This window comes from Rhamphochromis longiceps, linkage group LG3, assembly GCF_057381845.1.
Source record: "Rhamphochromis longiceps isolate RC_006_pf linkage group LG3, R_longiceps_female_GT1.1, whole genome shotgun sequence".
NCBI lineage: Eukaryota > Metazoa > Chordata > Actinopteri > Cichliformes > Cichlidae > Rhamphochromis > Rhamphochromis longiceps.
The window spans coordinates 11,717,335-11,739,253 of NC_140559.1; the positions used below are offsets into that span (position 1 = coordinate 11,717,335).

The 21,919-nt window shown below is 49.8% G+C and overlaps 2 protein-coding genes across 6 annotated transcripts; both read left to right on the top strand.

Annotated features, from left to right (window-relative positions):
* The first annotated feature begins 442 nt into the window (after nucleotides 1-442).
* Nucleotides 443-6,332, top strand: mogat3a (monoacylglycerol O-acyltransferase 3a). Of its 2 annotated transcripts, none has more exons than XM_085401551.1 (9): nucleotides 443-700; nucleotides 1,173-1,351; nucleotides 1,509-1,569; nucleotides 1,648-1,791; nucleotides 3,811-3,941; nucleotides 4,168-4,211; nucleotides 4,290-4,419; nucleotides 4,626-4,734; nucleotides 5,801-6,332. In XM_085401551.1, exons 1-9 carry the CDS (start codon nucleotides 607-609, stop codon nucleotides 5,953-5,955), a joined length of 1,047 nt encoding a protein of 348 aa, XP_085257677.1. In that variant the 5' UTR covers nucleotides 443-606; the 3' UTR covers nucleotides 5,956-6,332. The 2 variants fall into 2 exon arrangements, with proteins under 2 accessions (XP_085257677.1, XP_085257678.1); XM_085401552.1 differs by having other exon boundaries at nucleotides 444-700; nucleotides 4,290-4,380.
* A 1,320-nt stretch (nucleotides 6,333-7,652) lies between these two features.
* Nucleotides 7,653-18,691, top strand: tsc22d4 (TSC22 domain family member 4). 4 transcript variants are annotated; one of them, XM_085401561.1, is made up of 5 exons: nucleotides 7,653-8,059; nucleotides 10,019-10,695; nucleotides 11,391-11,524; nucleotides 17,878-17,926; nucleotides 18,534-18,691. In XM_085401561.1, the coding sequence occupies exons 2-5, from the start codon at nucleotides 10,045-10,047 to the stop codon at nucleotides 18,681-18,683; spliced, it is 984 nt and encodes a 327-aa protein (XP_085257687.1). In that variant the 5' UTR covers nucleotides 7,653-8,059; nucleotides 10,019-10,044; the 3' UTR covers nucleotides 18,684-18,691. The 4 variants fall into 4 exon arrangements, with proteins under 4 accessions (XP_085257687.1, XP_085257684.1, XP_085257686.1 ...); XM_085401558.1 differs by having other exon boundaries at nucleotides 7,657-8,059; nucleotides 17,875-17,926; XM_085401560.1 differs by lacking the exon at nucleotides 7,653-8,059 and adding an exon at nucleotides 8,067-9,624 and having other exon boundaries at nucleotides 17,875-17,926.
* The last annotated feature ends 3,228 nt before the right edge of the window (nucleotides 18,692-21,919 follow it).

The following is a 21,919-nucleotide window of genomic DNA, read 5'->3' on the forward strand; positions in this document are numbered from 1 at the left end:
ACTGCATCACTACAATATACATGTTTTACACACTCCTTTTGTTGTTGACATTTACAGGCTGTGTGCAAAATGCCACACTCTTCAAATTCATGCCAACTAATATTTTTACGTCCAGTAGGTGTCCTGCTAGAGCAAATGAAGCTTCAAGAAGCTTTGCGCTGGGATGAACCAATTGGATGAAAAGCTTCAGTGCTTCATGAGGCTTCATCTGCCCATCACTAGTCAAAAGGTCTATGTTCCTTATTTCTTTACCCTAGAAACTTTTATTTTCTCCCTGTAAAGTTATAAAAAAGAAAAAGACTTATTATTAGGGCGTTTCATGTTTTAAATAAACTTTATTTAAAGTTTTTGAGCGTCCCCCTGGCGTGCACGCGCCTCCGCACATGCTCGTTCTCGCCGTGTGTCGTCACGTGCTGCGATTGGCTAAAAGGACACCACCCAGTGTACAGCACGCATGCGCAGTGTAGCAGGATAGGAGCAGAGTTTTGAGTTCAGTGGCGCTTACTGCTTGCAGCAACAGCACGCGTACGGCTGACACACGCACACCTCCACAGACACCGGGAGCACGCACAGCTGCAGACCCGGCCGAGGAGCTCCACAGTTGGCATGAGGATCGAGTTCGCCCCGCTGAACGTCCCGCTGCGGAGGAGGCTGCAGACCGCCGCCGTCGTGCAGTGGATCTTCTCCTTCCTGGCGCTAGGTACAGTCACGTGACCTGCCGAGACACACGTAGAGACAGTGATTGATCAGTGTGATCAGGGTCGTTGATTAATCAGCACAGCGTGCAGTAGTATTGATCTGCAGTCACTCTCAGGCGAGTCCTCAGCAGCTTCAGCCTGTAGGTGGACCCTGCAGGTGGACCCTGCTGTGCTCCGCAGGTGTTTGCGTTTGGCTTCACTGTCCAATCAGAGGCACATCACAGGAAAACTGAAGGATTTCACGGCTTCAGGTGTTAAAAAGGATCCTCCCACTTCTACCTGTTCATTTGTATTCAGATGTTTTATGTGATGTTTGAGTTTATCTGATGTTACACACTCATTTTTATTTTCACCTGGTAAAAGGTTTAAAGAGGCGGAGCTTAGACACACACACCTGTTAGGTGTAGATCAGCCTGGTCACTCAGAGAGCACCTGAACGCCTCAGCTCAGCTGTCTGCCTCACTTGTCTCCCAGCTCAGTGCTGTTTGGCGGCCTTCGTCCTCCTCGCCCTCTCTGATTGGTGGATGGTGGCTCTGCTCTACGCTGGCTGGCTGTGGCTGGACTGGGACACACCCACCAATGGGGGTCGAAGGTCACAGTGGATGAGGAGGTGGAGTGTGTGGGAGCACTTCAGAGACTACTTCCCGCTGACGGTGAGCGATCCCTGAATATTGGTTACTGATCATTCATCAATCACTACTGATCAGCGATCGATCAGCGCTGCTGTTTGCTGATTGATTACCGATCAGTGATCGATCAATCGGTGATCGATCACTGATCGGTGATTGATCACTGCTGGTTTGTCTGCAGCTGCTGAAGACGGTCGACCTGGACCCGAAGAAGAACTACATCTTTGGATTCCACCCACATGGTAACAAACACACCTGTACACCTGCCCTTTTTAGTCCCGCCCCCTGGTGTGTGTCTCCATGCATGTGCCTGTCCTCAGGTGTGCTGGTGGCGGGGGCGTTTGGGAACTTCTGCACGGAGGCGACGGGTTTCTCTCACCTGTTTCCTGGACTCAAGCCTCACCTGCTGATGCTGCCGTTCTGGTTCCGAGTGCCGTTCTTCAGAGAATACATCATGTGTGGAGGTAAGGACCTGTGAGCTCAACTGTGCTGGTCATGTGACAGCGGTCTGTGTGCTGATTGGAGGACAGTCATGCTCTGTTAATGACGCTCCTTTAAACTCTACGCTCCTTGGACTCTTTGTCGCTGTGACCTCCTCCAGCTGTTGTAATCCAGCTGTGCTTTCATCACAGCTTCTCCATCGGGCTTCAGTTGCTCCATCAGCCCTTTGGACTCTGGGCTGCAGGTCAGCAGGGAGGAGGCTGACACAGGCTCTCTGATTGGCTGCCTGACCACACGCAGGGTCACATGGGTCGATGTGTCCCAGCTATCGAGCACCTGGTCGTGTGACTCCGGCTCGGCTCCTGCTGCCCCCTCGGTGCGTGCACCTGTGTCACCTCGGGTCAGACTCACCTGAGGGAGGAAGCGGGGTCATGTGACACCTGGTGGTCTAATGAGGAACTGCAGGATGGAGATTTAGAACATCGTCGTGAGGGTGTGACGAGCGCAGTGTTGATGGAGTGATGGGTGGAGCTGGTGTGTCAGGGTCTCACCTGTGAACCTGTGTATTCTCTGGACCGAAGGTTGATTCCATCTGGATCAGTAAGAGCTGCAGCAGGGATTCAGTCAGTGTTTTTATCTCTAACTAAACTGTTTCTGTTGTTTGATATCTGGTTGTACTTTTTTCTTCTTGTAAGAAACAAACATCTGCCTTTAGTCTGACAGGGCGGGTGATGGTTTTGGTCCTTTTCAGCCGACACCCGTACCAGCCCGAGGTCAGTGTTAGCGATGACGGGCCGATGGGGACTCCAGGCCTCGAGGGCCGGGGTCCTGCAGGTTTTAGATGTGTCCTTGATCCAACACAGCTAGGGCTCCTCGATTATGGCAAAAATGATCATCACGATTGTTTTCACTGAAACTGAGATCTCGATTATGTGACGATATTTATTTAACAATAACAACGTGTTGAATAATGACTTTAAAGATTGTCAAAAAATTATATAAAATAGTGCAAATGTTTGCAATATAAGAAATAAATGAAAAATGTAAACATCTGTGTTTAGTGAACTTTGCAGTGTTGCTCTGTGGTGCAGCTACGACACCGTAGCAAAGTTTACACACTGTGTCTACTTGATCCACGTCTGACTGAACCCATAATGTTTCCACACCACTGAAGGTTTTTACCTCTTTTCAACCAACGGCAGTCACTCTCCTCTCCAAATAACTTCTGCTCAGCTTTCCGAGCTTCCCTCGGGTCCTCTTAATCAGCGGTCCCCAACCCCCGGGCCTCGGACCGGTCCGTAAGTCGTTTGGTTCCGGGCCGTGAGAGTTGAGGCTCAGGTGTGAAATGTATGGTTTTTATCGATTTTCAGCGTTATTTTGTTATCGTTTTTATCGTTAACTCTGTTTTCCTGGGTCTTTTCAAGTGTGTTATGAATAAATCTTTTATTCGGTACTAGTTTTATTTTGTTGTATTTATCTGCGACACCTTAAAGGCCGGTCCATGAAAATATTATCGGGCATAAACCGGTCCGTGGCGCAAAAAAGGTTGGAGACCGCTGCTCTTAATTGTTGTGACACGTGTTCGAAATGCAGAGAGGTGCGCTCGATTTGCCACACGGAGCAGCGCGAGAGTAAAGCGGGAGGGAGGGGCTATTGGCTCAGTCATTTTTAATGATTGTTGAAAATTCGATTAATTGAGCAGCCCTAAACACGGCTGATTTAAAGGCTAAATGACTTCAACACGTACTGAAGCTCTCCAGAGGCTGGGAATGAACTACTCATGCCAGTCAGGTGTGGAGACCCACCGGCCCTCGAAGCCTGGAGTTCCCCAGCCCTGTCCTGGACGATGAACGTGGTGAAAGTCGATCTGATTGTCAGGTGGAAGGTTTTTGGCGGAGCGCTTTAACGGTGGTGTGGGGGGAGTGGTCTGAGCTCAGTTTCATCAGTCTGTAGGTCGCTGGTGTCTACATGGCCTCTATGCCTTGTGGTAACCATGGTAACAGGTGAGGGGAGGAGTCACTTGTCACCCGTGTCTCTGTCAGGTCTGGTGTCCAGCTCCAAGTCCAGTCTCTCGTACCTGGTGAGCCGTCCCGAAGGAGGGAATGTGGCCGTCGTCGCAGTGGGTGGAGCTTCCGAGGCTTTGGACGCTCGGCCCGGAGCTCTCACCTTACAGGTACGTGTAGAGTCCTGCTGTGACCGCGACTCGCAGCTCCGCCCCATCGCGGTTACATCACTGATGTAGAAAGAGGAAGCTGTGTGGAAACACACCGCACTCAGTGACATCATCGGGTTATTAGCACAGTGAAACATGAGGTCAGAGGTCACAGGCTGGACTAACCACATTTTAAATTTTAAATTCTGCTTTTCCTCACCGAGCGCCGTCTCCGTCTGTTTTTCAGGTTCAAAACAGGAAGGGCTTCATCAAACTGGCTCTGAAACATGGGTGGGTGGAGCCTGTAAAGAGGGCGGGGCCGAGAGGGGCAGGACTATCACCTGACTGACTGTGTTTGTCTGTGTGCAGAGCTCAGCTGGTTCCCGTCTTCTCCTTTGGAGAGAACGAGCTGTTTGATCAGATCGAGAACCCGACCGGCTCCCCTCTGAGGAGGCTGCAGGTCAGAGGTCACACCCCACATCACCGTAGACGCTTCAGGGTAACCTGCTAGATAAAGGAACCACAGGGGGGCCCTCACAACCTTCTACAATCATTTACCACAGCTCTGATTGACCCTATAGCAGCCTCTCAGCGGCCACAAAGCTGATACACTGAATATAATCTATTCATCGCTGCACTTTTACAGCTGCTTGAAATGACTGTGTGGCTATTATGGGATACCAGTGTGTTATCCTGTGTCTACAGAACCGACTGCAGAGCATCATGGGAATAGCCATGCCTTTGTTTCATGCCCGAGGAGTTTTCCAGTACAGCTTCGGCCTGATACCCTACAGGAAGCCCATACGCACCATCGGTACGAGCACACAGCTTCAACCCGACCCTGACTCAGTGTTTATCCCAGCCTAATATAATGCTAACCTGATGCTGTTGCACTGTCGTTCCTCTAATATAGACTCAGAGCTAGCCTAATGGTAACTCCATCTGTATCCCGTGATGACTCAATGCTAACTTGATGCTATTGCACCGTCCTGCGCCTGGCGCGTCCTGCCATTGTTGCACACTTGTCCTTTATGTCGTCCTGTGTTGATTGTGTTGAACACTGTGTCGTTTCACTGTGTACTGTATGGTTAAAAGGACCATCAAGCTTCTTCACTTGACTTGCTGACCTTTATGGTGTTCATCTAATGCTAAACCACAGCTAACCAAGTGTACACCACACTGAGCACTAGGAGGGGGTTGTGTTGGTCTGCTTTAGTCCCTTTGAGTCCGTATCAGCTCCCGTTCCTATCTCAGTTTTTAAACACCCTCTACCCTTTATCTCTGGCCCAGTGTCAGCCTGTGTCAGCCCCGTTGGCTGCTTGTTGGGTTTATCTAGGCACAAAGCTGCTGGAACACAAGCCCAAACTGCACAACCAAACAGACAAGACAGAGCTCTTTGCCCTTGTTAGCGAGGGACGTCAGCCCAGGCCTTCACCTGTCCTAATTGAGTATGCAATTACAAATGCATGTGGCATTGTTAAGCAGGTATACCTGAACAACATCAGTGTCTGTAGTCTGTGTGCGTGGGTGCAGCTGTTCCATAGATAGACATGCAACCTTTCAATGCACTTAAACTGTGTCTGCAGGACAGCAGAGTAGGCGTCTCGCTAAATGATCAGAACAGGAGGTTGCAATAGGTCATGTGTCAGATGAGCATCTAAAGGTCAGGACAGTTTCTAAAGCTCTGATGGAAATGATAACGTCGAGGCTGCTTCCTCGTCTCGTGGTACACAAGTGCACACAGAATCTCATCAGACCTAACAAGGATCTGATTGTTATCAGCATACGAGTGATGTATGTTTCTAAGCATAAAGGACGATATAAAAAATCAATTCCAACACTGCTGTCAGCCTCATGCCTCTCTCTGCCTCTGCCCTCAGTGGGGAAGCCCATCCCAGTGGTCCAGACTCAGAGTCCCAGCAGCGAGGACATCGAGAGTCTTCATAAAGTCTACCTGCAGAATCTCGCTGAGCTCTTCGAGCAACACAAACGCAGCTACGGCCTTGCTGACGACCAGCACCTCGCCTTCATCTGATGGAGCGCGTGAACATTGAACTATGAACTACATTCATGTAAACACCTGACCTGTGTGTGACTTGCATGTGATTTCACTATGAGTTGGATCTGCTTGCAGAGCCTGTTGACTTAAATTGGAAATTCCAAAGCTGCTATCAGGAAGCACTGATTACAATAGCAAAAGCTAACAGTGCTGGGAGGAGCCATGCATTTAAATAGGAGCTAACACACAGTGGGAAGCATTCAGGTCATAAGGAAACACTTGCAGGAATCTGCCTGTAATGGGCTTTGCTAACGTTAATGCTAATGGAGCTTTCATGGTACGTTTAAGGGTGTCATAAAGACTACTCTCGTGGGTTTATGTGCAATAAATCATGTAATAGGATCACAGGTAAATGGACTGGTTCTTATTTTGTGCTTTCCTGCTTCGAGCAGTCCTAGCGATTTACACAATTCACCCACAGTCATACTCCGATGGATGCGTCAGAGAGCAACATGAGGTTACAGTCTTACTTGAGGATGTTTTGCATGCGGACCGGAGCAGACGAGGGTCGAACCACGAGCCCTCCGGTTAGTAGCTCTGCTCTAACCTGAGCTACAGCCACAGGTGTGGCAGCACAGGGGGTGGTGCAGTGTGAGTCAGAGCTGTTTGCCTATAAGCAGAGACCCTGGAGGACTGAAGCTGCAGATGCTGAAACATCTGGAAATAAACTGAAGCTACGTCTTTGAATTGTTTCCCTTGTTTAAAGTGTTTGGCATGGACGAGCTGAGCGTTGGAGGGTCTTCATGAGCTGTGACTGATGCTGAGCGTCTGCTCGGCAGCAGGTTATGTTGAGAGGGGACGCTCACGGGGATCTTCTGACCTGTGAATTTCCCCCAGAGAGCCGAGGTTACCAGAGACATAAATAAATACACTTCACGATTCACATTGATCTGATTTGAATGATGCAATATTCAATAAATTCTGGTAATTGGATTCCACGAAAGCGTGTCAACAGGAAGCAGAGATCCGACGGCACGTGCACGCACATGCTGCTGAGAGCAGAGGTATCACAGGTTTCATCCCTCCGGACAAAAATTCACTGAAGCAGCAGAAAAAGAAAACAACGCTTCACGTTGGAAGAACATCATCATGAGTTCTTTATCTACAGCTTTCAGTACCAATAATCAGCTATGTGCTGCAGGCCTTCAGGCTCCCAGTCGTTAAACCGTGACGGTAACGTCTGTGGACCCAGCAGTCCTACCTAATTATCTCCACCCTTCCTGTTTGATCGACTGCAAGCAGATATCTGCTATAAAACGCCAGGCCAGGAAAATCTGCTTTGTCTGTTTCCTCCTCAGCTACACAAAGACATCTGCTCACAGCGCCAGCTTTGGCTAAATGCATGTGTACAGTGAGGCTGAGATTGCAGAGGAATAGTGAAATAATTTGAACGCACGAGCTTCAGAGGGTTCCTTCGACAGCACGCTGATCTGAACTCTGATACTTGTATGATTTATATTATTGTTCATTATAATATTTATGAGCTGAGCTGAATCCGGTCAGAGGTCAGTGCTGACACGCAGGCTGCTCAGTAACGCTCGCTTTCACCTTTAAAGACACACGTGTGTGCACTTTGAACCAAACTTTATTGACAACACGTTTACGGTAAAGACCCCTCCTCTGTCCCCACTGCGCAGGCGCTAACTCTGTCAGAGTCTGTCGTGCACGCGCACGTCGGTGCTCGGACGTGATCCGGATCGGACCCGGACCTGGCTGCGCGTTCACGAGCTGGTACAGAGACGCGCACGCTGTTAGGATGGAGAGGAAGAGGAGGAGCGTGCAGTGACGGAGCGCAGGGTGTTTGTTTACAGAAGAAGAGGAGGAAGAGGTGAAGCTGCACCTCAGAAGAGTCTCGCTCCTGAAACAGCGCGAGGAGAGGAGGAGGAAGAGGAGGAAGAGTCCCCAACTTCTGACTCCGTAAACTTCCTGCACGCTCCACGGTCGGGCAGTGCTACCGCGCATGCGCCCTGAAGTTTTCACCCCATCGGAACACAATGGACCGATTGTGACGTCACCGGTTGCTTATCCGGATCTGAACCAGTGACGGCGGCGGGAGCGCGCCTCGGCTCAGCGCGTGACCGTGAGTGTTTACTGAGAAGTAAACTTTACGTAACTTTTGTTAAAATCCAAACATGTTTTACAAACACACGTTTGACAGACACACAAAGACACACGTCAGCTCCTCCCTCCACCGTGTCCAGAACATGCAGCTCTGCTGACACAGGTCGTCGTGGACCTTCAAGAACATGTCGTTGACCTTCATCGACCTGTGGCTCAGGGTGCGCTGGTGCTACAGGACACCTTTAGGTTCGGACACGGTGTTCGTTATGGACACGCTGTGGTTTCCACAGAAGACCAACAACTCAGCACCGCTCGGGTTCAGATCCAGGAGGCCGTTCCTCCTAACCACACCCCTCCAGGTCTCGCTGTCGTTGTCCATATGAGCGCTGACGTCTCCCAGCAGGACAACAGGGTCCCCAGGTGGGGAACCCTCCAGCGCCCCACCCGGGGACTCAAGGAAAGCTGGGTACTCAGAACCGTTGTCCCGCGAATAAGTGCAGACGACAGTCACACTTAACTGCTTCCCACCAGGGAGGTGACATTCCACGTCCCAGTTACTAGTCTTGGTAGCCGGGGTTCGGCCCACCAGGGCTGCCTGACACACGTTGCACCCGACCCCTACGATGCCTCCTGCGGGTGGTGGGCCTCTTTTTACCTTTTTTGGCTGTGCCCGGCCGGGCCCTAACGGACTAAGGCCCGACCCCCAGACTCTCGCACTCGGGCACCCTCGCAGGTCTGGCTCCAGGTCGGGGCCCCGGTAACTTTATCCCAGGCAGGGTGAACATCACCATTAAAGCTGTTTTTTAAGTTATCGTCCCTGCAGAACCGTCTGCACCATGAGATACTCGTATGCTGAGATCTCCAGTAACTAGTATCATCTGGAGTACAGTCAGATTCTGACGACACAACAGCAGAATTAGACTGCTCAGCAAAAACAAATATGGCTTTATGTTATGAAGTAAAAATGTAAGTGAAACACAGGAAGTGCAATCAAAACAAAACAGGTGGGAGCTGGTCTCACTGTTTCTTACATACAACCAAAAATAAATAAGTAAAACTTTGTTTACAAAAGCTGTAATTTATGTTTTATTACAGTTTTATTAAAGCTCAAAGTTTTGTTGAAGCGGTGTTTCAGGCTTTGAGGGTCAGTTAGCAAAGTGACCAAAAGTCTGTGGACACACCTTCATGTTCAGAAACCAACATCATCATTATCACGTGGTCCACCTTAACTCAGCTAGCCAATCACAGCACAGCTCTGAGAACTCCGAGTGCCTCACCTGACCCGGAGAGTGAAGGGTTAAACCCTGCAGAACCTAAAAAACACACACACACACACACACACACACACACACACACACACACACACACACACACACACACACAGTCATGTTGTGCAACAGTCTGAAGCAACACAGCTGAGCAGGGTGGAGTGAACAGGAAGTAGAGAAGAAGCAGAGTGGGATCTGCAGGGCGGTGCACTCTTCTGGACAGACAGACTGCACGAGGGGTGAGACACGTTACTGCTTTTACTCGGACCTCTGCCTCCACACACTGTGTTGGTTTTTGTGCTCTACGGGGACCTGGGTGTGTACATGCTTCTCTGAGGACTTCGAGTGTATTGTGTGTGTTAGTTTTTGTGCTTTATGTGGACGTACCAGAGGTCTGTGCATCTGACGACTTAGTCCACTGATGTAGACCACCTGCGTTTATTGTGAGGCTACGTCCCCAGGATGCGGATCAACACACGTGCACATGCTCAGTGTGTCCTGTTTGGACATAAACAGCAGTGAATGTTAGGAGGCGTACCTGTCAGGTGTCTTCACACTGGACTGTGGTTAAAGCTGAACTTTGACCCCTAAGCTCCTCCTCTGTAGATCAAAAATCCATGTTTATTCTTAATTGTGTTTAATTTTTTAAGCTTGTGTCTCTGAAATGTCCCCATAAACCACATTAACTGGTGTACTCTGCTGTGTGTCAGTGAGCCTGTGGAGTGTGTGCGTGAGAATGAGTGGTGGTAAAAAGAGGAGTGGCTTTCAGATCACCAGCGTGACTTCAGAGGTGAACCAGAGTCCAGCAGACCAATTGTCTCCTAGCGCTGTCCTGCCCATCATCCAATCAGAGGTCTCTCTGCAGTCCCCCCTCTGCAGCCCTCAGGGAAGCTCCTCCCAGCCAACCACACCCTCTCTGAAGAGGAAGTACGTCTCCCTCGATGGCGGGCAGGGGGCGGGGTCTTCCTCCAGGTTCAGGGTGGTGAGACTAGTGAGCGGAGCCGGCGGCGGAGGCCGGGGTGAATCGTATCGTCGCGGGCGATGGATGTGCACAGAGTTCACAGAGCGGCAGGAAGGCCCGGGGTTCAGGCGGGTAATGGACAGCATGAGACACGCCCACTCCTTGGAGTCCCTGGAGATGATTGGCCGGGAAAGCGAGTGGGGTGGAGTCCACTCTCAGGACAACACCCATATGCTGGCTCAGCACGTGCTGCACAGCGGCCCGCCTTCACCCACGCACCAGACGCCAGCTAATGTCCGGCTGCTCGACCACAAGGAGTCACGCCTTGTGGTCGAGCAGGGCTTAGGCTCCACCCCTCCACCACCTTCACCCCGCCCACGCTTCGCCCCAACTCCTCTGCGGCTGGATGTGGACGCCTCAGGACGGGTAAACACACACACAGACACTCGTTTTAATGCCTTAGTGAGGACATCAATCTGACATAATATTTTTGCTAGCCTCTTACCCTAACCCTCAGAAACGACCTAATCTGGACTAACCCGGACTAGCCCAGACCTAATCTGGACTAACCCGGGCCTGACCAGAACCTCATTTAACTCCAAAGCACAACCACAGTGGGCTTTATGTTCAAATGTAAAGAGAAAACCCACCAATCAGCAGCCATATCCCTACTCCTTTGTGAAGCATTTGGTTCCCACAAAGACATTTAGACAAGTATACACGCACACACACGTGTCCTACTGCCTGACTCAGGCGTGATCTCTGCACAGGTGGAGGCTGTTAGCTGCACGCCTTCTCGTTTGCGACGTAGCTGAGTTAGCAGCACCTGTTCTGCTCTGCAGTTTCACCCCTGACACACTAGGGGGCGGTGCAGCTGCTAACAGAGGTGGGGCTAGGGCGTCAGCTGCTTGTGATGTCACAGCTGCAGCTGATCGAGCTGATTGTTGATCAGGTCATTGGAATAATAAAAACATGTACGTGCAGCAGTGACATCAGCGCAACATGTGACATCATCATGACATCACTGAGGAAACCCGCTGGTATATAAAATGAATCTTTAATGTTAGAACATTGCTCGTTGTTTTTACGACAGTCACTCACACCTGTGTCTCACCTGTCAGTCTGTCCTCAGGCTGTCTCACTCTCAGCCTGGCTCCCCCCCTGCTGGACTGTACCAACCCCCTCTGACCCCCGCTCAGACGCCGTCAGGCTTCAGCCTGGACCGCACCATGTTCGACCTGCCGGGGGACGCCAGGTGAGTGTGTTTAACAGGTGTTTGTGATGTCACTGCTCAGTGGGAGGAGTCAGGATGCTTCTCAGAGGTCAGCTGATTAGTTTTCAGTGTTTGGTTTGTTTGTGATTGATCAGGTTGATTGATTGAATGATGAACCCGGACTTTCACAATAAAAGTCCACCCTGTTTGAACTGCGTGCATCTTAGAGGGCGGTGATGTCATACAGTTTCAGGTAACAGCCAATAAAACACCTGAGAGTCAAACTGACATTAAAGACAACTAATGGACCAAAACGCCTGGAAACCAACCACAGAAATGTCAGCGATCAATATCAGTGATCAGGAATTAATTACTGATCAATACCAGTGAGTGATTACTGATTAGTTCCAGTAATGAGCAGGCAGTTGGTCGTTTCCATGGTCCCTCCGTCTGAATCAATGGGCCTCTGTCTGCGAGTGGGCGGGAGAAGAATGCTGCTGCTGCCTTGCCATTGGCTGAGACCGTGAGTGGGCAGGAGCTGGCAGGCAGCAGCCAATCAGAGAGCAGAGATGTGTGGGAGTGACAGAGAACATGAAGATCTGAAGTCTGGACGCACCTTAGTCTGAAGACAACATCTGGATACAGCTGCTGACATTTACACACCTGTGAGCTCACAAGGAGGCAGCCAATCAGGGGCCACCTGGGAAGGCGGAGTCAGAGGTATTACGATTACATTAAGCTGATTGGAGTTTGCTCTGATGGTGTGCTGTGATTAGTTGGTGCTCTGTGGTGAAGTTCTCACTGGATGTTTCCTGTTGTGCTGTGCTGTGATTGGACTGGGTTTTTTTTTCAGAGTGCTGTGATTGGACTGTAAAATATGTAGCTGAGTTCTGATTGGCTGGTGTTTCAGTGGGCCTCCATCAGCTGAAGATGTTTGTAGGTGAGAAGAAGAGGACCTGTCAAACACGTCCTCAGCGCCGTCTCCCTTCGACTCCGCCCCTTCCTCCCAGGACTCTGCAGCTTGTTGCTAAGCAACTGGAGCCTCCAGTTGTCTTACGGGATCATACAAAGGTCAAAGGTCGTGGCTCAGCTGTCAGGGAGTCCTGGCCAAGTTCTAGGACATCGATCCAAGAACTCAAACCACGGGTGACTCAGAGGTCCCTGACCCCTCCCTCCAGAGCTCAGCCTGTCACAGAGGCCCGCCACCGATCCACCAATCAACCACAGCCATCCCAGCGACCCCAGAATCCTCTGCGTCACACTGCCCCGCATCCTCATTGGTCAGTTCCTGCCAGGGCTTCACCCACCGGGCAGGGCTCTGAGGCCACCATGATGGCTCTGCTGCTGTTCTGCAACAGGTAACCACGGTAACCCGGGCGGGGTTCAGATTCACCTGCAAAATAATAAATATGTGATAGTACCTGTCCAGGGCACCGTCGTAATGGAGATTTATCATTTCAGTGGGTTTGTTCATGGTTAGATAAAGTAATAACAGGTGAGAAGAACATCTGTGCAGATTAGAGATGGACCGATCCGATATTACGTATCGGTATCGGTCCGATACTGACCTAAATTACTGGATCGGATATCGGAGAAAAATAAAAAATGTAATCCGATCCATTAAATATCACGAAAGCACCTCACAAAACTTGCAACACGCCGTAACTCACCTCAGAACGTTAGCACTCGGAGCAGTATGCATCACGTGATAGAGCGGCTGTGGCATGCGGGACCTGTCGGTGGTCTGGATAGCATGTGGAGCTTCGCTAGCAACCCGGCATTTCATCTCCGACAAAGTTATCCCGAGAGAAGTAAAGCAAGTGTGTAAGTCCATCTCTGAATGTTTGTAAAGCATTCCTGCGTTAAGCTTAACAACTGATATATGGAGCGAATGCCTCTTCTGGCTGCTGCTTCAATCATGAAACTGCTTAACGATCAGCTGATCGGCTTTTCTGTCGCGAGTCCGTGTCTCTGGTTTGTTTTTGGCCCACTTTGCACCAGAAAGAGGAAACCAGCGGCTGAACAACAGCAGCACGTTTAAGCTTGATCAGCTGTTGTTAGAATTTATTTAATATTACTTTCTACACCAGGATCTTTTTCTACGTAGCTGACGCTGGTAACTGAGCAGGGGCGGATCTAGCAAAGTTTAGCCAGGGGGGCCGATAGGGCATTAATGAATGAATAATGAATGAATGAATGAATATTCTTTATTGTCATTGTCACAAGTACAATGAAATTGAAAGATGTCTCCGGTCAGTGCAACATCACGAAAGATAAATACTTAAAAACTATAATAGATATGATATAAAAGATAGAAATACATATAAAATACAGTATTCTCATACAGTAAATACACCCAAGCAATCCAGGCCTAAGGCCCCATACAGACACTCAACATACGACCTAGTTGATATATCACTCAAACAATCAATCACTCAGTCAATTTGTTAGCGCATCCAACAAAACATGTCTGAAAGCATTCCAACATCAAGGGCACAAATGACAACAGGGGCAATGAAAGTCATCTACTTTTAGTAGCATTGAGACATGATATTGCAATTGGGTAGAAACTGTGTTTGAGTCTGTTAGTCCTTGTGTATGTTGTTCTATACCGTTTACCTGAAGGCAGCAGTTCGAACATGGAGTGTCCAGGGTGTGAGGTGTCCTTTATGATGTTATGGGCTCTTTTGAGGCAGCGGGAACTGTGTAGGTCTTTCAGTTTGAGGGGAGGGCAGCCGATTGTCCTTTGGGCAGCGTTGATTACTCCCTGGAGTGCTTTCCTCTGAGCCACTGTGCAGCTAGCGTACCATATGCCTATGCAGTACGTTAGTATGCTTTCGATGGACATACTTTTCTTTCTTATTCTCATTTAAAATGTCGAGATGTCGAGCTTTTAATAAATAATTATCCGAATCTTACACCCAAAGTTTTAATTTGATGTAAAATGAATAGAAGTCAATTACTGTATATAGTAACTATTAAGTCTAATATATATATACCCTAGTAAGCTATAGTACTTTTTACTTTGGGAAGGTACCATCTGTGCAGTCTGCAATTTTGTTGAAGAAAGATGTTGAATCTATTTAATATTTCTTGAAAAATAATTGATTTCTGTGCATTTTTTTTTTTCACACTGCATCAAATTAAGGTTGATTACGTCGATTAAGCATCATGAGGTGGAGCGTGAGGGGTGGTTCCCTATTTTTTATTTATTTATTTTTGTTGTTGCTGGGAGTTGGAACCCTATTAGTTAGGTTGCTTAATATTTACGCTAAGTACTCTTTAAAATACCAGAATAGGGAGGATGGTGTAGGTTTAAGTTTATTAGATTGATCAGTATTGCTGAACTATGAAATATTTTTTTTTGCATACAGGTATAACAGAATAGCTTTAGTGTAGTTGTTGTTTTAAACTTGAGTATGAACTTATACAAAATGCAGCAAGATATTTAAAAAAACAGTTTTGTTGATTAAAAACACACTATATCGGATTCATATCGGTATCGGCAGATATCCAAATTTATGATATCGGTATCGGTATCGGACATAAAAAAGTGGTATCGTGCCATCTCTAGTGCAGATGTGGATAAAGGTGCTGATAACGGTCATTCACCTGTCTCAAAGTCACCTATCAGAGAGTCACCTGCCTTTCTCACCTGCCTGTCTCAGCTGCCTGTCTCTCACCTGTCTGTCTCACCTGCCTGTCTCTCACCTGTCTGTCTCTCACCTGTCTGTCTCACAGGCCTGTCTCTCACCTGCCTGTCTCTCACCTGTCTGTCTCACTTGCCTGTCTATCACCTGTCTGTCTCTCACATGTCTGTCTCACCTGCCTGTCTCTCACCTGTCTGTCTCTCGCCTGTCTGTCACCTGTCTGTCTCACTTGCCTGTCTATCACCTGTCTGTCTCTCACCTGTCTGTCTCACCTGCCTGTCTCTCACCTTTCTGTCTATCACCTGTCTGTCTCACCTTCCTGTCTATCACCTGTCTGTCTCTCACCTGTCTGTCTCACATGCTTGTCTCTCACCTTTCTGTCTTTCACTTGTCTGTCTCGCCTGCCTGTCTCTCACCTGCCTGTCTCTCGCCTGTCTGTCACCTGTCTGTCTCACTTGCCTGTCTATCACCTGTCTGTGTCTCACCTGTCTGTCTCACCTGCCTGTCTCTCACCTTTCTGTCTATCACCTGTCTGTCTCACCTTCCTGTCTATCACGTGTCTGTCTCTCACCTGTCTGTCTCACATGCTTGTCTCTCACCTTTCTGTCTTTCACTTGTCTGTCTTGCCTGCCTGTCTCTCACCTGTCTGTCTCACCTGCCTGTCTCTCACCTGCCTGTCTCTCACCTGTCTGTCTCACAGGCCTGTCTCTCACCTGCCTGTCTCTCACCTGTCTGTCTCTCACCTGCCTGTCTCCCACCTGCCTGTCTATCACCTGTCTGTCTCACCTGCCTATTTCTCACCTGTCTGTCTCTCACCTGCCTGTCTCTCACCTGTCTGTCTCTCACCTGCCTGTCTCTCACCTGTCTGCCTCACTTGCCTGTCTCTCACCTGTCTGTCTCTCACCTGTCTGTCTTTCACCTGCCTGTCTCTCACCTGTCAGTCTCTCACCTGCCTGTCTCTCACCTGTCTTTCTCACCTGTCTGTCTCTCACCTGTCTTTCTCACCTGTCTGTCTCTCACCTGCCTGTCTCTCACTTGCCTGCCTCACCTGCCTGTCTCTCACCTGTCTGTCTCACAGGCCTGTCTCTCACCTGCCTGTCTGTCTCACATGCCTCTCTCTCACCTGTCTCTCTCTCACGTGTCTCTCTCACCTGCCTGTCTATCACCTGTCTATCTCACCTGCCTGTCTTTCTCAGCTGTCTGCCTCTCACCTGTGTGTCTCACCTGCCTGTCTCTCACCTGTGTGTCTCTCACCTGTCTGTCTCACCTGCCTTTCTCTCACCTGCCTGTCTCACCTGCCTGTCTGTCTCTCACCTGCCTGTCTCTCATTTGCCTGTCTGTCACCTGCCTGTCTGTCACCTGTCTGCTTCACCTGCCTGTCTCTCACCTGTCTGTCTCACAGGCCCGTCTCTCACCTGCCTGTCTGTCTCACATGCCTGCCTCTCACCTGCCTGTCTTTCACCTGTCTGTCTCACTTGCCTGTCTATCACCTGTCTAGCTCACCTGCCTGTCTTTCTCACCTGTCTGCCTCTCACCTGTGTGTCTCACCTGCCTGTCTCTCACCTGTGTGTCTCTCACCTGTCTGTCTCACCTGCCTTTCTCTCACCTGCCTGTCTCTCACCTGCCTGTCTCACTTGCCTGTTTATCACCTGTCTGTCTCACCTGCCTGTCTGTCTCACCTGTCTGTCTCACATGCCTGTCTCTCACCTGTCAGTCTCTCAACTGTCTGTCTGTCTCTCTCTCACGTGTCTGTCTCACCTGCCTGTCTCTCACCTGCCTGTCTCTCACTTGCCTGTCTATCACCTGCCTGTCTCTCACCTGTCTGCCTCACCTGCCTGTCTCTCACCTGTCAGTCTCTCAACTGTCTGTCTGTCTCTCTCTCACGTGTCTGTCTCACCTGCCTGTCTCTCACCTGTCTGTCTCACTTGCCTGTTTATCACCTGTCTGTCTCACCTGCCTGTCTGTCTCACCTGTCTGTCTCACCTGCCTGTCTGTCTCACCTGTCTGTCTCACATGCCTGTCTCTCACCTGTCTGTCTCACCTGCCTGTCTTTCTCACCTGTCTATCTCACCTGCCTGTCTGTCTCACCTGTCTGTCTCACCTGCATGTCTCTCACCTGTATGTTTCACCTGTCTTTCTCACCTGCCTGTGTCTCACCTGCCTGTCTCTCGCCTGCCTGTCTCTCAGCTGTCTCTCACCTGCCTGTTTCTCACCTGTCTGTCTCACCTGTCTGTCTCACCTGCCTGTCTCTCACCTGTATGTCTCACCTGCCTGTCTCTCACCTGCCTGTCTCTCACCTGCCTGTCTGTCACCTGTATGTCTCACCTGTCTGTCTCTCACCTTCCTGTCTCTCACCTGTATGTCTCACCTTCCTGTCTCTCACCTGTATGTCTCACCTGCCTGTCTCACCTGCCTGTCTCTCACCTGCCTGTCTCTCACCTGTATGTCTCACCTTCCTGTCTCTCACCTGTATGTCTCACCTGCCTGTCTCACCTGCCTGTCTCTCACCTGCCTGTCTCTCACCTGTATGTCTCACCTGCCTGTCTCACCTGCCTGTCTCTCACCTGCCTGTCTCTCACCTGTATGTCTCACCTGCCTGTCTCACCTGCCTGTCTCTCACCTGCCTGTCTCTCACCTGTCTGTCTCACCTGTCTGTCTCACCTGCCTGTCTCTCACCTGTCTGTCTCACCTGTCTGTCTCACCTGCCTGTCTCTCACCTGTCTGTCTCTCTGTGTCTTGCAGTAGTTCCAGTACCAGTTTGATCGCCATCGACAACAAAATTGAGCAGGCCATGGTGAGTCCTGTTTCGACGTTTCTAGTCGTCTATCAGGCGTCGATCTATAAACCTTTGTATCTGTTGCTGGTAGATTCTGTCATGAAGACATCAAGTCGTCTGTTGTTTTTCTAGTTGTATATTTACTCTTTGCAGTGAGAGAGAGTTTGTCTGTGACTCTGTTCCTGTGTAGATATTTCAGTTCTGTAGTTATTTGATTTCACCTTGATTTAAACGAGGATAACCTGACTCCTGAGGTTAAGGATCTGTTGTGTGAGAGGGTCCTGACTGAGAGACAGTCAGCAGTGGTTAAACAACAGCTGTAAAGGTTTCTGAGCCAACTCTGATGGTGGTCCTCCGTCAGGTCGGTCCTGGCTCAGTTTGTCCTCAATCTGAGGTTGAATGCATACATTCCAAGTATGCATGTAGAGCTGTTCAGATCTGTCCCTGCTGCTGACGACCATAAATGTGACACCGTTCTGTGGTTACAAACGTCTCTCAGTGAGGACTTATGAGCAGGAGGTCTCCTCTATGCTGATGATGCTGTTAATCACACAATGCTCCCTCTGTAGGACGGGCTTTATGATTGGCTAGTTTATTTATGCACATCACGTGTGTGTGTGTGTAGGACCTGGTGAAGAGTCACCTGATGCTGGCGGTGAGGGAGGAGGTGGAGCTTCTGAGAGAACAAATCAGAGAGCTGCAGGAGAGGAACCGGCAACTGGAGAGAGAGAACCACACGCTGAGGGCGCTGACCCACAGCATGCACACTCAATAACACACACACTAACACACACACACACTAACACACTCACACGTGCCGTCATGTCAGGGTTAACAGGACGGCGTTCCGGCTCCTGCGTTTTCTGATCAGCTGATGCTTCAGAGACACTCGCTGTGCCCTCCTGCTCGTCCTCCTTCATGTACCTGTAGTACTGTTGAACTGCAGTATTTGTGGTACTGTGTACTGATGAAAGGTGTGTGTTTCTGTGTGTGTGTGTGTGTGTGCAAGTACTTACAGCATCTGACAAAAGTGAGCACACCCTGACATTTCTGTAAATGTTGTGTTAGCTCCTTTCATGGGACAACGTTGTAGGTAACAAAAGAGAGAAGACCCGAGGTGAAAATGTCCAAACTGTGGCCAAAAGTATTATGTTTGGCCACCATTATTTTCCAACACTGCCTCAACTCTGTTGGTCATGGAGTTCACTGGAGCTCCACAGAGTGCCGCTGAATCCTCTCCCACTCCGATGACATCATGGAGCTGGTGGATGTTAGACCTTGCACTCCTCCACCTTCCATTTGAGGATGCCCCACAGATGCTCAGTAGGGTTTGGAGACATGGTTGGTCTGAGCACTGACAGGCTGACCCTCCACGCCTCTGCACCAATGCTGGCAGCACTCATACCTGTTTTCAAAGACAACCTCTGGATATGACACTGAGCACGTGCACTCAGCTTCTTTTGTCGACCATGTCCTGTTAAACTGCTGGATGGTCTCGACCACCGTGCTGCAGCTCAGTTTCAGAGTGTTGGCGAGTCACGTGACACCAGGGAGGGAAAATGGCTAATCGGGCTCAGTTTGGACATCTTCACCTATGGCTGTACTCACTTTTGTTTCCCAGGGATTCAGTCACTAATGGCTGTGGGTGGAGTTATTTAGAGGTGACACCAAATGTGCACTGTTGTACAAGCTGCTTACTTTACATTGTATCAACGTGTCAGATTGACAGTGTGTCCTGTGAAAAGATGTAACGAAATATCTCCAAAAATGTGAGGCTGTGCTCACCTCTGTGAGATACTGTGTGTCTGTGTGCGTGTGTGTTTCTGTGTGCGAGTGTGTGTCTGTGTGCGTGTGTGTGTCTGTGTGTGTGTGAGTGAGTGTGTCTGTGTGCGAGTGTGTGTGCGAGTGTGTGTCTGTGTGTGTCTGTGTGCGTGTGTGTGTCTGTGTGCGAGTGTGTGTGCGAGTGTGTGTCTGTGTGTGTGTGAGTGAGTGTGTCTGTGTGTGTCTGTGTGCGTGTGTGTGTGTGTGTGTGTCTGTGTGCGAGTGTGTGTCTGTGTGTGTGAGTGAGTGTGTCTGTGTGTGTCTGTGTGTGTGTGAGTGAGTGTGTCTGTGTGTGTCTGTGTGCGAGTGTGTGTGCGAGTGTGTGTCTGTGTGTGTGTGAGTGAGTGTGTCTGTGTGTGTCTGTGTGCGTGTGTGTGTCTGTGTGTGTCTGTGTGCGAGTGTGTGTCTGTGTGTGTGAGTGAGTGTGTCTGTGTGTGTCTGTGTGTGTGTGAGTGAGTGTGTCTGTGTGTGTCTGTGTGCGTGTGTGTGTCTGTGTGTGTCTGTGTGCGTGTGTGTGTCTGTGTGTGTGTGAGTGAGTGTGTGTGTGTGTGTGTCTGTGTGTGCGAGTGTGTCTGTGTGCGAGTGTGTCTGTCTGTGTCTGTGTGCGAGTGTGTGTGCCTGTGTGTGTGAGTGTGTCTGTGTGCGAGTGTGTGTGTCTGTGTGTGCGAATGTGTCTGTCTGTGTCTGTGTGCGAGTGTGTCTGTGTGCGAGTGTGTGTGTCTGTGTGTGTGTGTGTGTCTGTGTGTGCGAGTGTGTCTGTGTGCGAGTGTGTGTGTCTGTGTGTGCGAGTGTGTCTGTGTGCGAGTGTGTGTCTGTGTGTGCGTGTGTCTGTCTGTGTGTGTGTCTGTGTGCGAGTGTGTCTGTGTGTGTGTGTGTCTGTGTGTGCGTGTGTGTCTGTGTGCGAGTGTGTGTTTCTGTGTGTGCGAGTGTGTGTGTCTGTGTGCGAGTGTGTCTGTGTGCGAGTGTGTGTGTCTGTGTGTGTCTGTGTGTGCGAGTGTGTCTGTGTGCGAGTGTGTGTGTCTGTGTGTGCGAGTGTGTCTGTCTGTGTGTGTGAGTGTGTCTGTCTGTGTGTGTGTGTGTGTGTGTCTGTGTGTGCGAGTGTGTCTGTGTGCGAGTGTGTGTGTCTGTGTGTGTGTGTGTGTGTGTGTGTGTGTCTGTGTGTGCGAGTGTGTCTGTGTGCGAGTGTGTGTGTCTGTGTGTGCGAGTGTGTCTGTCTGTGTGTGTGAGTGTGTCTGTCTGTGTGTGTGTGTGTGTGTGTCTGTGTGTGTGTGTGTGTGTGTGTGTGTCTGTGTGTGTGTGTGTGTGTGTGTGTGTGTCTGTGTGTAGGTGTGGAGGACAGTGAGGATGATGGGTGGAGTCAGCAGCTCAGCTCCAGGCAGCAGAGGTGTTGTCAGAAACCGATGGACGAGTCAGAGCTGATGGTTTGAAACTCCTTCTTTGAGAGCCCCTCCCACCCCGAGGAGGTTACTTCCTGTTTAAAGGGAGTTTTTCCTCCCCACTGTCCCACCGTGTGAAGCACTCGGAGGCGACTGTTGTGATTTGTGCTGCAAAGTAATCGTCCAAGGTGTCCCAATGATGTGTTTCAGTGTGGCTGCTGAGGAAGGAGTTGCTTCATCAATTTGAACTGTAGCTCAGGATCAGCGGGCTCCGCCCTCACCATGGGTCAGGCTGGACCCACTGTGACCCCTGATCACTCACACACACAGACACACACACACACACACGCATCCTGTAACACAGTAACCCAGAATGTGCCTTACTGACCTCACCTGACGGTGTGGGCGTGGCCTAACGGTCGCACCTGGGACTGTTTGTATTAGCCGTCCAGATGCTGATGCTGATGATGAAGAGTAGAGTCTAATAAATTAATAAAGCCTTACAGACTGATGTTTGTGTGGTCCCTCTGTGTTTGCTGTCTCTCTGTGGGGTATGACGTCACACACAGTGCATGCTGGGATACTGGGTCAGGCTGACAGATGGAGAGAAAACAGCCAAATCAGAGAAAGGAGGATATCTAATCCTTAATCCAGCGAGCCCCTCCCCCTGCACACACACACACACAATCCTGGAAACAAACACAGGATTAGGATTAACTGATGATCTTTAAATCGGTCAAAATTTGAATGGACTTTGGTTCACAGCTTGCGCCTCTCCTCTAAAGCTGACCTTTGACCTGCAGCTCAGCAGTCA

Coding starts and splice junctions, on each gene's coding strand:
- tsc22d4 (XM_085401558.1), top strand. CDS start 10,045: ATGAGTGGTGGTAAAAAGAGGAGTGGCTTTCAGATCACCAGCGTGACT. Junction 10,696..11,390: donor ATGTGGACGCCTCAGGACGG/GTAAACACACAC, acceptor CTCACCTGTCAG/TCTGTCCTCAGGCTGTCTCA. Junction 17,927..18,533: donor ACAAAATTGAGCAGGCCATG/GTGAGTCCTGTT, acceptor GTGTGTGTGTAG/GACCTGGTGAAGAGTCACCT.
- mogat3a (XM_085401551.1), top strand. CDS start 607: ATGAGGATCGAGTTCGCCCCGCTGAACGTCCCGCTGCGGAGGAGGCTG. Junction 701..1,172: donor CTTCTCCTTCCTGGCGCTAG/GTACAGTCACGT, acceptor CTTGTCTCCCAG/CTCAGTGCTGTTTGGCGGCC. Junction 1,570..1,647: donor CTTTGGATTCCACCCACATG/GTAACAAACACA, acceptor GCCTGTCCTCAG/GTGTGCTGGTGGCGGGGGCG.